Source organism: Gossypium arboreum, chromosome 7, assembly GCF_025698485.1.
Source record: "Gossypium arboreum isolate Shixiya-1 chromosome 7, ASM2569848v2, whole genome shotgun sequence".
NCBI classification, from domain to species: Eukaryota; Viridiplantae; Streptophyta; class Magnoliopsida; order Malvales; family Malvaceae; genus Gossypium; species Gossypium arboreum.
Window position 1 is genome coordinate 90,709,536 of NC_069076.1, and position 16,542 is coordinate 90,726,077.

Here is a 16,542-nt window from a genome sequence, read left to right on the forward strand (position 1 = left end):
ATGGAAATCTTGATGTTCTCACATTATCTTATTTTTTCCAATCTTTAACTTGATTTTCTCTCTCCTCTAGCTTCTATTTCTTGAATTTAACTTGATATTCTAGCTCCCCTTAGTCTCCTAAACATTTTTCTCTCTTGGTAGCTATGGAAATTCTTTTGATTTCTAAATGAAAATAATGAATTATTTGTGGAATGACTAAATTGTAAAGAAAGGAAAGTTTCTTCTTCTCTTTTCTTTCTAACGTGGGATGCATGGAAATGGATGGTGTTGTTCCTTCTCTTCTCTTTTTTCCTTTCCACACACACACATATATATATACTAAATAAAATAGTAAAATAATAATAAATATCTTATTAAATATTAATAAAATAATATTTTTCTAATTAAATAATTATAAAATATCATCAATATAATCATTACTTTCTAGATTTCTCTCTTCCAATTGACCATTTTACCCTTCGTGATCTTTTAAAATTTCATCTTTGAGTCATCACTTAATCTGGTAAAATTGCTATTTAGTCCCTCATAATTCTTCACCTATTAAATCTGGTCCTAATTCATCCATTTTTCTTAGTTTCTAGATCATTCCACCCTTAAAATATTTTCACTATTAGTCCTTTAATTTTTTATATTTACACTTTAATCCCTCAAATTTTAAGTATTTACTATTGGGCCATAAAACTTTTCTCACTTTTACAATTTAGTCCTTTCTTGAATCAATATGTCATAATATAAATCCACAGTGACATAACTCAATTTTCCTCTTCTTGTCACTTTATTTCCTTATTTTACTATATTAAGAAAAATATCTTACTGTAAAAATTTTCAGGGTGTTACAATATCTGAGTTGACATTTAACACTCACACTAATGGACATGCTTAATAGGATTTGAGGACTCAAGGAAAACATTTCGAAAATTGGGACTAATTTAAAATTTGAATCATAGTTTGAAGATGTTGGGCAATTAGCCTCATATTACATTTATAACTCGAGTGTAATTATATTGGTGTATTAGTAAATTATACTCTATATTATACCCAAATTCTCAAATTGGTCCTCAAGAGTTCCTAAACTATTAATTTCATCCTATTTACCTATTAATCAACGAGGATATGGCACATGGCACATTTTTATTGAATGTGGTACACATTTTGGTAAAATAAGATAAAATTAATAGTTTAGGACCACTTCTAGCATGAAAAAAAAACCATTTTAAAAAAAATTAGTGCCACACTACCAAATTAAATTTAAGAACACTATTTAAAAAAATCAAATTAAACCTACTTTGTTCACAAGGTGAGTCCATATAATAAGTATACGCATGTTTATAATTTAATTTACTTGTTTTAAATATACTCCATGTCATATTTAAGTTTACATTATTATCTAAGCTAATGGCTAGAGTGAAAAACTTATAATAATGATATTTTGATATCTCAATTAAAATGTTTTTAAAGTTTAGGATTAAATTAAAATCTGAGTTATAATTTAAGGACGTATAATGCAATTAACCATGAATTAGATTTATAACTTTCGTTTCGTTGAGTTCGTTGAGTTGGAGCGGTGAGTCGGGTTTGAGTTCGGTTCGGATTGGGATTTGGTATGGTTGCCTTTCCCTTTTACTTGCCCTTCCCCACGCGCGGGATCGAATTTCAAACGGCACTCATCAACAGCAGCAGCTGGTCTTACTTCAAAAAAACCAACCCCAATTTGCTATCTCATCTATCAATGGCGAAGACCAACAAAAAGAAGAGACCACAGTTGATCAAACAAGAAGAACAGATAGGTGACATAGAAGATTTGTTTAGCGAAGAAGATACCTACAAAATAAGGGCATCGTTGTTAGAATGGTACGACAAGAACCAAAGAGACCTCCCATGGAGAACATCAACAAAAAAATCAGAAAATGGCGAAAATGTTCAAGAAGAAGAAGAAGAAAAGAGAGCATATGGAGTATGGGTTTCGGAAGTGATGCTGCAACAAACAAGGGTTCAAACTGTGATTGATTATTATAATCGTTGGATGTTAAAATGGCCTACTCTTCAACACCTTTCCCAAGCTTCTCTTGAGGTCTCTATAATGCTTTTGATCTGATTTGATTTTATCTTTGTTCTATTTGTTTGTTTATGGTGATTGGGGGTTTAAATTGAAGTTTAATTCTTTTGTTTTTTATGGTATTTTTTTGCAGGAAGTGAATGAGATGTGGGCTGGGTTAGGGTATTACAGAAGAGCTCGTTTTCTTCTAGAGGTGAGCTCTAGTTTTCCTTTTTGGCCATTGATGTTAGCTGCTATGTTACTCGAATTCTAAAAGTATGATGGAGGGCCGGTATTCAGATTGTATTTTGCTCATTTATTCAAAAAGTAAGTAAATTGGTCTCTATGCGTTAAGGGGCAATGTATCATCATCTGGTTATTCCGTCAATTACAAATGGATGAAACTTTCAAGAGAAATGATTAATATGCTCTGTGAACTAATATAGAGATTTATTTGTCTATTTATTGAGTAAAAGAAACAAAATACAAACTGACTTCTAATATAGTAGCCTTCATGGTACTTTTACCTTTCCCAGTTCGGTACTTTCATGTATGGCTATGTCCATGATGATTGTATTGCATTTGATTTCAATTTGTGGATAAAAACTGGCCAAAATGTTTATTGATGCATAAATATTCATGTTAGGGAGCCAAGATGATTGTTGCTGAGGGAATTGAGTTCCCGAATACAGTTTCTGCCTTGAGGAAGGTTCCCGGAATAGGAGATTATACGGCCGGAGCAATTGCTTCAATAGCATTCAAACAGGTGGTGCCTGTTGTTGATGGAAATGTAGTTAGGGTGCTTGCAAGACTAAAGGCTATTTCCGCTAATCCAAAAGACAAAACTACTGTCAAGAGCTTCTGGTGAGCTTTATTAGTGTCTGCAACACCTCAGGTTTCAATTCTTTTACAATTATTCTCTGTCCGGGACTAGGAATTGTTAAATGATTCCGTCTTCATACAGGAAGCTAGCAGCTCAACTCGTCGATCCTTCACGCCCTGGGGATTTGAACCAGTCACTAATGGAACTTGGTGCAACTTTATGCACCCCATTGAACCCAAACTGCACTTCGTGTCCTGTTTCGAGCCAATGTCGTGCGTTACATAATTCCAGAAATGATGAGTTGGTTATGGTGACGGATTATCCTATGAAAGTGGTAAAAGCCAAACAGAGAATTGATTTTTCCACCGTCAGTGTTGTGGAGATATCCAGAAGCCAAGATAGATCGCAACAAACCAAATCCAACAGCAGAGTCCTTCTCGTCAAACGGCCGGATGAAGGTTTACTTGCCGGTCTTTGGGAGTTCCCATGTGTTACATTGGATGAAGAAGCTGACTTATCCATGAGGAGAAAACTAATTGATCAACTATTGAAGAAATCATTTAAACTTAACCCTCCAAAGAACTGTAATGTAATTTCTAGGGAACTTGTCGGGGAATTTGTCCATGTTTTCAGTCACATTCGGCGTAAGATCTATGTCGAGTTGTTGGTGTTACATCTTAAAGGTTCCGAGCCTTCTCTCAAACATGTATATATAAGTACATATTGCTCTGCATTAAGTATCCTTTGTTTTCCCTCTGTTGGTATGTAGGTGGAAAGCATGTGTTGTTCGAAGAGGATGACATAAACACCACGGATTGGAAACTTTTGGACAGCGAAGCCATTTCGAGGATGGGATTGACATCGGCTGTAAGGAAGGTATTTCATGGTTGATATTCCAAGTAGCTTCTAAATTTCAACATCTTTATAAGCTCCGGTTAGAATGATATAACAGAAGAAAGTTCGAAAAAGCTTTAGAATCTTTAATCCAACATTGGTACGTACAGATTTTTATAGTTTTCTATGTATTTAGAGAGTCCTTGAAGTCATATCGATATGCCCATATTTGAATATACGTGGAACACGGGATCCGAATAGAGTTATGTCAAGAAAATTGAAGAACCGGAGCAACATAGCTTAAAAACTTTCCGCTTATTGTCATTAATCCTACTTCAATCTTATTGTTTCCTCAATGCAGGTATACTCCATGGTTCAAAAATTCAAACAAGACGGATCATCCAACAATTCCGTCCCATCGAGGAAAAGGCCGAAGTGTTCATGAACCAAGTTGAACACGTTAGGTGGCAAAACAAGTGGGAAATATATGACATATTTAATCTTTAACGATTGAGGGATCATTTTGTACGTTAGTACAGTTTTGTAAGATTTGAAAGTTGAATGACCAAAATCTAATTTTAAACAAAATTTAGATACCATTGATGTAATTTACCCTAACAATTATGAATTATGCTAATAATATCACGCATAAACTGGATCCAAACCCGACAATAAGCATCTAACCGGAACAGACATCTCTGTCACTGTCACTCTAGCTCAAACGTCCATTTCTTTTTATTCGGTTTGTTCATATATGTTCTTACATTCCTCACTTACATTATATATATATAATCCCAATCTCCCTGTTCAATTCTCTTCAGATTATTTGCAAAATTCCTAATAGCTTAAAACTATTAAGAAGCAAAAAAGCAAGGAGACTTTGATCTGCTAGATCTTTCTCAGGTTCTTCCTCCAATCTTCTTTTTTTATTGTTTTTTCAGCATTTTACTAATATGGGTTTTTCTTTTTAGATCTTATTCTTCCAATTCTCAATCTATTGTTATGAATTTGGATCTAATATGCAAATTCTCAATCTGGGTTTTCTTCGTTTTGGATTTTTTTGTTTAGTTTAATCAATGTTTGAAACTAAATGTTGAAAAATCTATTGTTTGTGAATTGTGTAGATTCCATTTTTATATTGAATGCTTCAATTTAGGGTATAGCTCTGTAATTTTTCAAGATCTGCAGCTATCAATGGGGAACATTCCTGGAATCTGTTGGGGTTTTCAATTATTGATTCTATTTGTTCATCATTGTTATGGATTTTACTTGCCCGGGAGTTACATGCATACTTATTCGACTAAAGATGCTATATATGCTAAAGTTAATTCCTTGACTTCAATCGAAACCGAGCTTCCATTTAGTTATTACGGTCTTCCTTACTGTAAACCGATGGGTGGGATTAAGAAAAGTGCCGAGAATCTCGGTGAGCTTCTAATGGGAGATCAGATCGATAACTCACCTTATCGGTTTCGAATGAATGTGAATGAGTCTCTTTACCTATGCACTACCAGTCCTTTGAACGAGCGCGAGGTTAAGCTTTTGAAACAAAGGACTCGAGATTTGTATCAAGTGAATATGATTCTCGATAATTTGCCAGTTATGAGGATCACGAAACAAAATGGGGTCAACATTCAATGGACGGGATTCCCGATTGGGTATACTCCGCCGAATAGTAATGACGATTACATTATCAATCACCTTAAGTTTAAAGTTTTGGTTCATGAGTATGAAGGGAGTGGTGTGCAGATAATCGGAACCGGGGAAGAAGGGATGGGTGTGATTTCCGAAGCTGATAAGACAAAAGCTTCGGGTTTTGAGATTGTTGGTTTCGAGGTTATTCCGTGTAGTGTTAAATATGATCCAGAAGTCATGACTAAACTTCACATGTATGACAATATCTCCTCTGTGAACTGCCCATTGGAGCTAGACAAATCACAGATAATACGGGAACAAGAGAGGATCTCTTTTACTTATGAGGTTGAATTCGTGAAAAGTGATATCAGATGGCCGTCTCGTTGGGATGCTTATTTGAAGATGGAAGGTTCACGCGTCCACTGGTTCTCCATTCTAAATTCTCTAATGGTGATCACTTTCTTAGCCGGTATTGTGTTTGTTATTTTATTGAGAACCGTAAGGAGGGATTTGACAAGGTATGAGGAACTTGACAAAGAAGCTCAAGCACAAATGAATGAGGAGCTTTCCGGATGGAAGCTTGTCGTGGGTGATGTTTTCAGAGAACCTAATCACTCGAAGCTTCTCTGCATCATGATTGGTGATGGAGTTCAGATTATGGGAATGGCTTTAGTCACAATAGTTTTTGCAGCTTTGGGTTTCATGTCACCGGCTTCGCGAGGAATGCTACTCACCGGGATGATCATTCTCTATCTTTTCTTAGGTATAGCTGCCGGATACGTCGCTGTTTGTCTTTGGAGAACTCTCAAAGGAACTGCAGAAGGATGGAGGTCTCTTTCCTGGTCAGTCGCATGCTTCTTCCCAGGAATCGTCTTTGTTATCCTTACAGCATTGAATTTCATTCTATGGGGCAGCAAAAGTACCGGTGCAATCCCGATTTCTCTCTACTTCATACTCTTATCTCTCTGGTTCTGCATTTCGGTTCCGCTCACTCTCTTAGGAGGATACTTAGGTACCCGAGCTGAACCTATCCAATACCCCGTACGAACCAACCAAATCCCACGAGAAATCCCAGCACGCAAATATCCATCATGGCTACTCGTTCTCGGTGCTGGTACCCTTCCATTCGGAACCCTCTTCATCGAACTCTTCTTCATCCTTTCAAGCATTTGGCTTGGCAGGTTTTACTACGTCTTCGGTTTCTTGCTTATCGTCCTTCTACTCCTCATCATCGTTTGTGCTGAAGTATCTGTTGTCCTCACCTACATGCATCTTTGTGTCGAGGATTGGCGATGGTGGTGGAACGCATTCTTCGCATCCGGTTCCGTCTCGCTCTATGTCTTCCTCTACTCCATCAACTACCTTGTCTTCGACTTACAGAGCTTGAGTGGCCCGGTTTCAGCTGTTCTTTACCTCGGTTACTCAATGATCATGGCGGTTGCGATCATGTTGGCTACTGGTACCATTGGTTTCATCACATCATTCTATTTTGTTCATTATCTTTTCTCGTCCGTTAAGATTGATTAATTGATTTAAAAATTTTCCCTTTGTTTGATCTTTTTGAAAGACTTTTGGCAATGTATGGGAGGATGATATCTTGATTCATTGTTTTGATTTTTTGTTGAAGTTTTAACTTCGTTATTTTTCTCTCTTTTTCTTATATCAGATAGAAAAAGTTATTTTCTTTAATAATCCTTTGGTATTTTTTATCTTTCTCAATTCACTACTCTTTAATTATGGTTCAAATTTTAAATTGGTCTCTAAATAATTGAATCGTTCGAGTATATTTAAAACACATTAATCCTTTTATAAACACGTGTACCTATGGGCATTTTAGATCTAGCATGTAAAAAGATTGAAATTTTGTCAAGTTCCACAATTAGTGTGGACCGAAAAAAGCATGGATTAAGTTGAAAAAATTTGCCAAGTTCAGGGACTAAATGACTAAATATTTAGTTATTGGCCCAAGTGAATGTGGCTACTACCGGCTAGGCTTGGTTAAAGCCGAATCCACCAAATCCCAATGCCCGATTTACTCTTAGGCCTACACAGGCTTTCATCTTCCTTCTCAAAACACGAACTACCGTGAGGATTGAAAATCAATAAGTGAAAGTCGTTTCGTTTAGTACGAGATCGCTTCACACCTCGCGGTGCTTACATCTCTCGCCTGGGCTTCTGAATTAGCTGAGGAAACCGCCCAGCAATTCCTCTACATCAAGAGCGGGCTCTGCCGTAAGGAATTTGATGTCAACGCCATTCGTAACGGTGTTTTCAGAGCAATCAAAGCAATCACGACGAACGAAAGAGGGCCGGATTCGCAAATGTGTGTTCTCGAGTTATGGATTTAACATAGTATAAATAGATTCGGCAAGAGATTGCGCGGGATACGAGAGAGCACGCAAAAAAAAAAAAAAGAGTGAAACGGGGGCTACGCCCACCTAAAATAGCTAAGCCACGTTACCAAAATGCTTCCTACGGCGGCGATTCCTCCGATAACGACTTAAAACATCGGGAGAAAATAAAATTACCATACAAAATTCGAAGGAAAATCTCAAAAAAAAATCTCTAAGAAAAGAAAATGGGAAGAAAAGTTGGAGTTGTTAAGTCTGGAATTAGAAATTCAATACCCTCTTCAAACCCCTCGACTGTCTCCCTTCCCCTCCGTTGTCAGGTACCTTTCTCTTTACGCTTTTTTTTTTTCTTGCTCTCTGTTTGTTTCTCGGGAAATCATTCTTTTTATTTCTTCTACTTTTTGTTTCTTTCTCGAGAACCCGCATTAAAGGTAAAATCAAAGTAAAATAATTCGTAGAGTTAATAATATAAAACTTTTTTTATTTCAAAATAAAATATAAAATAATAAGTTAATGTAATAAAAATATACAAATACCAAATTTTATATAAAATCATCAAAAAAAGTACTTTTAAAATTTGTTTTTACAAAAAAAATAAAAAAAAAATCCAGTACCCACTCTCGTCTCTCTTCTCAAACACGCCTCGTCTTTCTCTGCTTTGTATTTGGTCCCTCTCATCTTCTTCCAATGCGTGATACAAGTGCTCTCTTGCCTTCGAGTTCCCGACATACCATGAAATCAAATAAGGTAAAATTTTGAAACCCTAAAACTTAACTTGGAAGATTTCTATTTGAGTCGAAGGAATTTTTTTTTTTTGTTAACACACTTGCACTGCTCTTTGTGGCATTGATGTGAAATTTGTTAACATTTGCTATTGAGGTCTTTAGTTGTGGCGGATGGTGCTGTCACTGCTATTTCAAACCCTCAAATAATCATAAACATAGTGGAATAGAACTTTCGGTTGTTTATAGAGAAAGTTGAAAATTTATGGAAAATGCTTTGAGACTTTATTAAGAGATTGAAGCTTTTATACGTTTTGTCATACTGTAAGAAGTGAAACTAATGTTTTAGTCAAGCTAATATGACTTGTTTTTGATGATTCGTTATAATAAACTTTTGGCATAGCATGAAGCTGATGGGGATCGCCATGTAGATGGTAAGAATCATGGAGCATATGACGATAATGGTTCTGGTCAAGATAAGGATAATAATAGCAGTGGTGATGCTAATGCTGATGCTGATGGAATGGGTAATGGCAATGTAAATGGTCATGCCCGTGTTGATGTTGATGACAAGGTGAATGATCGTGATGAAGAGAAGGGGGATGATGATGTAGCTAGATGTGTTAGAGGAAAGCATGCAGACTGCATTGTTGTTGATTGGTTAAATGGAGAGTATTGTTTTGAATGCAACAGCGGAAGTGGTCAGGTTTTGGTCTGCAGTGAAAAGGGTTGCCCAGTTGCTTTACACGAGGCATGCATGACTTGGAGACCCATATTTGATGATATGGGTAAATTCTATTGCCCTTATTGTTTGTACAAGAAAGAAGTGGCCAGGTTCAAAGACTTGACGACAGAAGCTATGTTGGCAAGGAATGAATTGTCCAACTTTATATGTTTGAGAAGGGATAGTAGGAACAAAGAGCGGGAAGGGGAAACATTAAGCATGAAGGGAGCAAGTGTTTCAACAATGGCAACGGAAGTGAGTTGTGGTGATTGTAGAAATGGACTGAATGATGATGGTAAAGAGACTAGACATCATAGTCAGGATGAAACACGAGGTGTTGATGTCATAAGGAAAGAACAATCCAATGAGCAAAACATCTCAAGAGCTCATGGGTTTGAAAATGTTCGGAACGGAGAAATGATGGAGGAAGTTGAAGAAGATTCTTCTGATAGTGGAGGCGATGACATTGGTGAGGGCCAACAGCAAAAGCGACCATCCAGTTCAAGCGGTGTAAGAACTGTAGAAGAAACACAGGGTGTTGCATCCATAAGGAAAGAAAAATCTGATGAACAAAACCTCCCTATGGCTAATGGGTTTGAAAATGTTGGGAACAGAGAAAGGATGGAGGAAGATATAGAAATTTCTTCTGATAATGGAAATGCTGAAATTGGTGACGACCGACAGCAATTACGACCATCTAGTTCAAAAGTGCCTGTAATTGAAAGCTTTGAATTTGTATCACCCAATTTAGATACCGAGACACTCGTCACACATCAAAAGCGTGACAAACAAAGAGCAAACAAGGCACAACCTCTGAAGGTTGTTTCATCAGAAAAGTCATCACTTCAACCAAGTACCAGTGCAAAGAATATGAATGTGAACCAAGAGAGAAAAACTGTAGCTGTAAAAATATCTGAGGAAGGCGCAAAGTCAACCAAGCGACCGTAAGTTGCTCTGGTTTTATATTTCGTTCAAGGAAAGAAACATTCTAAAAGATTCATCTTGCACGTGGCTACTATCATACTTTGGGTGCTCTGAAATTACCTTACTTTTTCATCTAAATTGCAGCTTGCTCCCAGTACTGGGTACTGAGAAACGTAGGAGACTACACTGGACAGCTGAAGAGGAAGATATGTTGAAGGTATGAATTTAGGGACACTACATTCCTCCCTTTCTCAAATTCTGTATTTGCTAACAGGTATTAACTTAAATTGGTTAGCATGCATCCATGTTTCCTTTCTATAGATGTGTATGTTATTTTCTAAAAGTTTCCCTGCATCCTTTGCCAACTTATTAAAAGGATGCCTTTCCTCAGTTCCTGATCTGACAAAGATCCTATTTAAGTTCTCAGCTTCAGACATACACATGCACACCTGTATATTTTTCTTAGTAGTGGTTTTATGCTAACAAAAAGATTTTTACTTGCTCTCTCCTATTCTTTATTTGAGCAATTGAAACAGACTTGGTGCAATATATCTTGAAGAGGTGAGGCATGCCTTTCTTGTGCTTTTTGCCTTTACTGGCACATGCCCGGGAAAAGGTGCCTTGCCTCCTGAAGTGGTCCGATTCATAGTTACTTTTGCTAGATTGCAGGCTTCACACTAGTGTTTAGGCATGCATGTTTCTGACAGGATTTCAAGAATTGATTTTCTTGACTTCAGGAGTTGGTCCATAAGTTCTCATCGCAAGTAAACAAAAACATCCCCTGGAGGAAAATTTTGGAGCATGGTCGTCCTGTTTTCCACTCAACCCGTATTCCAGTCGACCTTAAGGACAAATGGAAGAATATCGTGGCCAAAGAGATCTCGAAAGGGTAATAGGGGTACTAATTACATCAGAACAAGCAAGGTAATGTCTTTTTGTTGTGAATATGTCTGTCTTTGCTGCGATTATCTTTTACAGAGCTGGTAGGTGGCTCAATGTCTGATATGTGTAACAAGTAGAAGGTAAATGTTTTATGATACATTTAGATGTGCTTAAGTAGTTCTACGAGGTTATGCAGTGTCGTTGACATGCAGGTAAATCTCTGGATTCCCCAACAGGAAATTGAAAGTATAAACAGTATTTTGGAATAGGTTAGCAGTTGGGATCTGTTCAATGTTATCAGCTATCGTAATACAGAACCATCTAAAATTATCATGCCCTTTGCCTTGTAAGAGTTTTGTTCATATTAAAGGTCAGTTTTATGAAGTGTTTCATGTTAGCATCTTGTATATGGATTTGGTAACTTTACAGCAGTAAAATCAAAGCCCGCGATAGTTCAACTACTTCAGGATCCAGAAACCGGTTCTCGGTTCCCAGTTTTTATCCATTTCTTTCCAATTCTTCAGATTTCTAGCTTTATATGGTATATACCATGTTGAACCGTTAGACCAATTGGTTCCCAGTTGAACTGGTTTCAAGCAGTCTGGTTGAACCATTAGACCAATCGGTTCCTAGTTGAACCGGCGAGTCTGATCTGGTTTCAACAACATGGTTCAGTTTCAACTGGTTTGGTGGTCCGGTTTTATATACCACATTGAACCATTAGACCAACCAGTTCCCTGTTGAATCAGCTGGGCCAGTTCGGTTCAGATATCAGTTATTTGAGAATTTTTGCCTTGTAGGGTTTGAAGTATTTGTACGAGGCTGTATTATACTGATGAGCTAAGCTCATGATGACGTAAACATGTGTAAAATGGTGCAAGTTTTGCCATTGTCACAACCTTCACACCAAAGCAACCAAAAACAAAAAGTCAGCAAACCTGACTGACTAATTCAAGTCGAGGTTCTAATAAAAGATCGAAGACCAGACGTTAATTACATGAAATGCATATATGGGTCTTAATTTGGGCAAAAGTTGAGGTTACAAACTTTTAATATTTATCATATTTTGTAAATCTTTTGTGCACTATGTTTTGGCTTAAATGTGTGGGTCTTATTTAGAGTTATTTTGGTATAAGTAATTAGTGTTAGATGTAGGGTAATGATTAATTTTGTTGGTAACGTTTCAGATATAATATATTTGTCATTGTACTTGCACCCATCTGGAATTTTTTTAAAAAACCTAGTTTCATATTAATAATTTATTGGGAAAATTAAAATAAAAATAAAAACCCTTTTGATCTTAATTTTGAAATTAAGTAAATTAGTCTTTCTCAAAAAAAAAAAGTAATAATAACAAATTTAGTCCTTGATGTTTATATATATTGTTAACTTGATCTTGATTCTAAAAATTCAACAACTTTAACTTCAACATTTATATGTTTACAAAAATATTGTGTATTTGTTAAATCATGATTAAATTAATAGAATGTATAAATATGATAGTTAACTTTGTTATTATTTTAATTGAAATTATGTAAAATTGACAGAAAAATAATGACAGTTTTAGTTGTTCACTTTTAAAATTAATAATGATTAAATTATTTTTTTGAGGTACATTTACCGAAAAAAAAGAATTTATATTGTATTCAGAATAGAAGTTAGATGGAAGGAAAACCGAGTTTGGTATTAATGGTGCTGAGTTGATAATATTCAAAGGTGAAGTTGTTTGACCATTTGAAGTTGACATAAAACAAAGTGGGAAAAAGTAAAATGATATTGCTTTTCTATAAATAGTTTCTTTTTGAAGTTAGAAATGAAAAGAGGAAATTATGGGAAAGAGGAGTGGCTGCTGCATATCTGCTTTCTTATTACTTATTTTAATGTCTTGGTGCTTTTATCTATCAGTTCTATATGAAGAAATCCCTCAGTTTTCAGCTTTCCAAGGTTCAATTCTTTTCCCTTTCTACTAATTTTGGTTTTTCTTTTTCTTCTCAGTCTAAAATTTAAATTTATCTATAAATATTAATATTGAATTTTGAATGTATCACTATCGTATTAATCTAGATCTTTTCATTAACTTAACTAATAGTTTGGGCATTAAATGTCAATTTAAATATGACACAGAGTACATTTAAAATAAATAAATTAAATTGTAAATGCATATACAAGGGTGAACTAAAAATTAAATCTTGAGGGTTAAAATAAAATTTTAAAAGTTTTGAGGGTTGAAAGTAAAAATTTTATATACATAAGGTTTAAATTGAATATTTTATAATTGGAAGGACTAAAGTTGTATTGTCCTTTTAAAAAGGTGGCCAAGGCCCTATCCCTTAGATATGGCCATGCGCCTATACTTAGCATATAGATAGTATGACTTGAGCTGTTTATCAATGTTTTTCTTAAATTGGATTAGTCATCGAACCGTTTAGGTCATTAGTTTATCGGTGGTTGGTTGATTCATTGAAATGAGTGAGGTCATGGTCTTGGTTCGTTATCACTATCATTGGATTTTTTCCTTTTAAAGAGGATTCAAATGTTGATGATACCATCATTAAAATCTTCATGTTACAGATAAACTAAAAAAAAAATATTTTGAACTAATTATAGAGAGATCCCTAGCTTTAGTCAAAAGTAAAAAAATGTCACGTGTCAGTCACATAATAGGCAAATGGGTCTTGTCAACAATTTATTAGTGAATTAACAGAATTTTTAACAGCAGTAACTGATTCGAACAAATTTATTAAATAAAGTGACTGAATTGACAAAAGAAATTAAAATTACTATTTTAGGATAGTTTATTTCACGTTTTGGTGCTTTTATCTACCAATTTTCGGCTTTTCAAGGTTGAAATTCTTTTTTACTTTATTTTTAGTTTTTTCTTTTTTTTTTTAATTTTAGGATTAATTGTATGGCTGTATTCAACTCTCTTAAACTGCGATTGAGACTTTGAATTTTAGTTCTCAACTTGAGCTGAGTTCGAATACCAATAAGTTTGAGTTTGATTCAAAATTTAGAGTTTGAAATTTGGTTTAAACTTAATCGAATATTTATTTTTAAGCTTGAACTTAGGTCAAGATATAATTAATTTTGGGAAGCTCGATTAAGTTTATATGTAATTTAAACTCTAGATTGACTCGATAATTAAGCTTAAGGTTAATAATATATATTAATGACAATAACGTAATTTAATAATATAAAATTTTCAAAATGTATATTGAAGATGAAAAGTTTAATAAGGCTCGGTAACAGTTCGAACCAAGTATTACTAAGCTCAAATTTGACTCAAGCAGCTCGAACTTGGCTTCATATTTTCCAAGTCGAATTTGAGCTTTTTCAGTTTAAACAGTTAAGCTCAAGTAACTTGTAGCACCTATATCTCATTTATACCTCTAATTTGTATTGTACCAATCGAGTTTTTTTTTTTCTTTGTTAATATAAATATCAATAATCTAGACATTAAATGTTAATTTAAATTTAACTTAAATGTTTAAAACACGGACTAATTTATAATCAAATGAATACTTACTAGAAAAACAATTTAAATTCGACATGTTAGAAAAAAAATACGGTGTTAATAAAATTTATGAGGGTCTTTTTATAATATAAGCATATTCCAAACTGTCGGCTTAGTAAATACACATACGTTTTAATTATTAGGTTGAGATGAGATTTAATACTCAAAATAATTTTGAAATTTAAATAACAAATTAAAATCCGGACTTTTGTTTGAAGATGTTTAATGTAATTAACCCAAATTTGCATATAATACTAATTTGATTTCAAATGCCACTTTACGACAGAAAATTTGGTTGCTCAAAGCTCGGTCTGTCGTAGGCTGCAGCAGAAGAAGGATCGGATACCTGGTACACCACCGCCACAACCAAATACAACAGTGCATATAAGGCGTCGGTCCCCTCCAAAACCAAACTAAACCACCGTAGCCGGCGGAAATATAACTTGAATTTTGAAAGAAAAAAAAAATTATGAGGAGCTGCTTTATGCATCAAAATAAAATCTCCCCATTATAAGCATTTTTCATTATTATTTCTTCCCTCTGTTTGTCATTAATTATCAGTTTTATATGTTTAATGGAGTAGTAAGACCAAATATTTACCATCTGTCTTTTTAATAATTACTTAATTTTTAAATATTATATTTTAATTACAATAATTAGCGTAAAATATTATTTTTATTTGAATTATTTAATATAATTAAAATATATTAACTTATCAAATTAAATACTATAATAGAAAATTTTCAAATAACAATTAAAATTTAATATATTTAACATACAATATAATTTTACTTTAGGTAATTAATGTACAATAATATTTAGAAATCGGTTCTCGGTTGCAAATGAAGCTTTGGCACAATCGATTGCATTCAAATTGAAATTTTTAAATTTGAAAAGTATAAAGACTTAAAATGATCAAATTAGAGAATATAGACTAAATCTACAATTGTATGTAGGCCTAAGCAAGAAAAACCTAAAATCGACCTGAACTAAGGTGTTTAAATGATATATGGAATGCAAGTTTAAAAATCGAAGTTACGAAATCAAATCAAATCAAATTTTATTTTTTATTTAATATATAATTATTTTTAAATTTTTATTATATAGAAATAAATATTTTATGTTTAAGATATTGAAAATAATTTATAATTTCTTAAAAAGAAAATTTAGAAATATTTATAATTTTTTAAAAAAATTAGTCAAATAATATTTAAAAGCATAAAACAAAGCACATTTGATCAAAATAACTCTAAAAATCTAAAACTAAAATTAATATTGAAAATCGAGAATTGACCCAACTGAATTGAGAATTATGATGTACGATTCATAAAATCTAAAAAACCCGACTAAATCGAATTGATATCTCCCCTAATTGTATGCATAGTGCATGTTGCATCATTAGAAATTAAATTTACCCAAACGAATTTAATTATTATTATTTGGATTAATATCAAAATTAATCATTTTGAAAAAGTATAAAAACTAAGATTGATCAAATTAAAGTATAGGGATTCACAACTTTCACAAAACACAAGAACTAAAAGCAAAATTTAACCTACTCAAAATAGAAGTTCCTGGGAAATAAAGCCTTGCAAGTTGGAGTTCTAAGCTAAGACTTTTCGATATTCAAAAAAAAAAAAAAAAAGAAAGAAAAGCTGAAAATTCGAATTGGCTTACCATTTCAAGTTCACATTGACAGAGGAAAAGTAAAATGTTTTTGTTGCTATAAAATGGTTTTTAAAATTGTTAATGAAAAAAGAATTTGTAAAAAGATCATATTAGAAAGCGAAAGAAAATGATGAGAAAAAGGAGCAACTGCAGCATATTTGTTTTCTTTTTTGTTTCTTTATCATTTTGGTGCCTTTATCTCTCACTGGTAGCTGCAAGAATCCCTCAGTTTCCAGCTTTCCAAGGTTCAATTCTTTACCCTTTTCTAGTAAATTTTTTTTTCGGATTAATTGCATCCATAGGGTCTTTTCGTCGGTTTAGTCATTAGTTTGGGTGTTAAATGTCGGTATAAATTTGATATATAGTTATTTAAAACACATAGATCAAATTGTAAATACGCGTGTACTTATTGTACCGGCAATTTGAATAA

The 16,542-nt window shown here is 33.9% G+C and overlaps 3 protein-coding genes across 5 annotated transcripts; all 3 read left to right on the forward strand.

Annotated features, from left to right (window-relative positions):
• Positions 1-1,530: 1,530 nt before the first annotated feature.
• Positions 1,531-4,280, forward strand: LOC108450072 (adenine DNA glycosylase). The gene is made up of 6 exons (XM_017747519.2): positions 1,531-2,071; positions 2,190-2,249; positions 2,682-2,899; positions 3,000-3,541; positions 3,628-3,734; positions 4,054-4,280. The coding sequence occupies exons 1-6, from the start codon at positions 1,604-1,606 to the stop codon at positions 4,135-4,137; spliced, it is 1,479 nt and encodes a 492-aa protein (XP_017603008.2). The 5' UTR covers positions 1,531-1,603; the 3' UTR covers positions 4,138-4,280.
• Positions 4,281-4,362: 82 nt separating this feature from the next.
• On the forward strand, positions 4,363-7,019 carry LOC128279219 (transmembrane 9 superfamily member 12-like). 2 transcript variants are annotated; one of them, XM_017747459.2, is made up of 2 exons: positions 4,363-4,595; positions 4,817-7,019. In XM_017747459.2, the coding sequence occupies exon 2, from the start codon at positions 4,887-4,889 to the stop codon at positions 6,852-6,854; it is 1,968 nt and encodes a 655-aa protein (XP_017602948.1). In that variant the 5' UTR covers positions 4,363-4,595; positions 4,817-4,886; the 3' UTR covers positions 6,855-7,019. The 2 variants fall into 2 exon arrangements, with proteins under 2 accessions (XP_017602948.1, XP_017602954.1); XM_017747465.2 differs by having other exon boundaries at positions 4,849-7,019.
• Positions 7,020-7,257: 238 nt separating this feature from the next.
• Positions 7,258-11,391, forward strand: LOC108450029 (uncharacterized). 2 transcript variants are annotated; one of them, XM_017747490.2, is made up of 5 exons: positions 7,258-7,998; positions 8,804-10,068; positions 10,193-10,265; positions 10,786-10,972; positions 11,143-11,391. In XM_017747490.2, the coding sequence occupies exons 1-4, from the start codon at positions 7,906-7,908 to the stop codon at positions 10,939-10,941; spliced, it is 1,587 nt and encodes a 528-aa protein (XP_017602979.1). In that variant the 5' UTR covers positions 7,258-7,905; the 3' UTR covers positions 10,942-10,972; positions 11,143-11,391. The 2 variants fall into 2 exon arrangements, with proteins under 2 accessions (XP_017602979.1, XP_017602988.1); XM_017747499.2 differs by lacking the exon at positions 7,258-7,998 and adding an exon at positions 8,196-8,425 and having other exon boundaries at positions 10,786-11,391.
• The last annotated feature ends 5,151 nt before the right edge of the window (positions 11,392-16,542 follow it).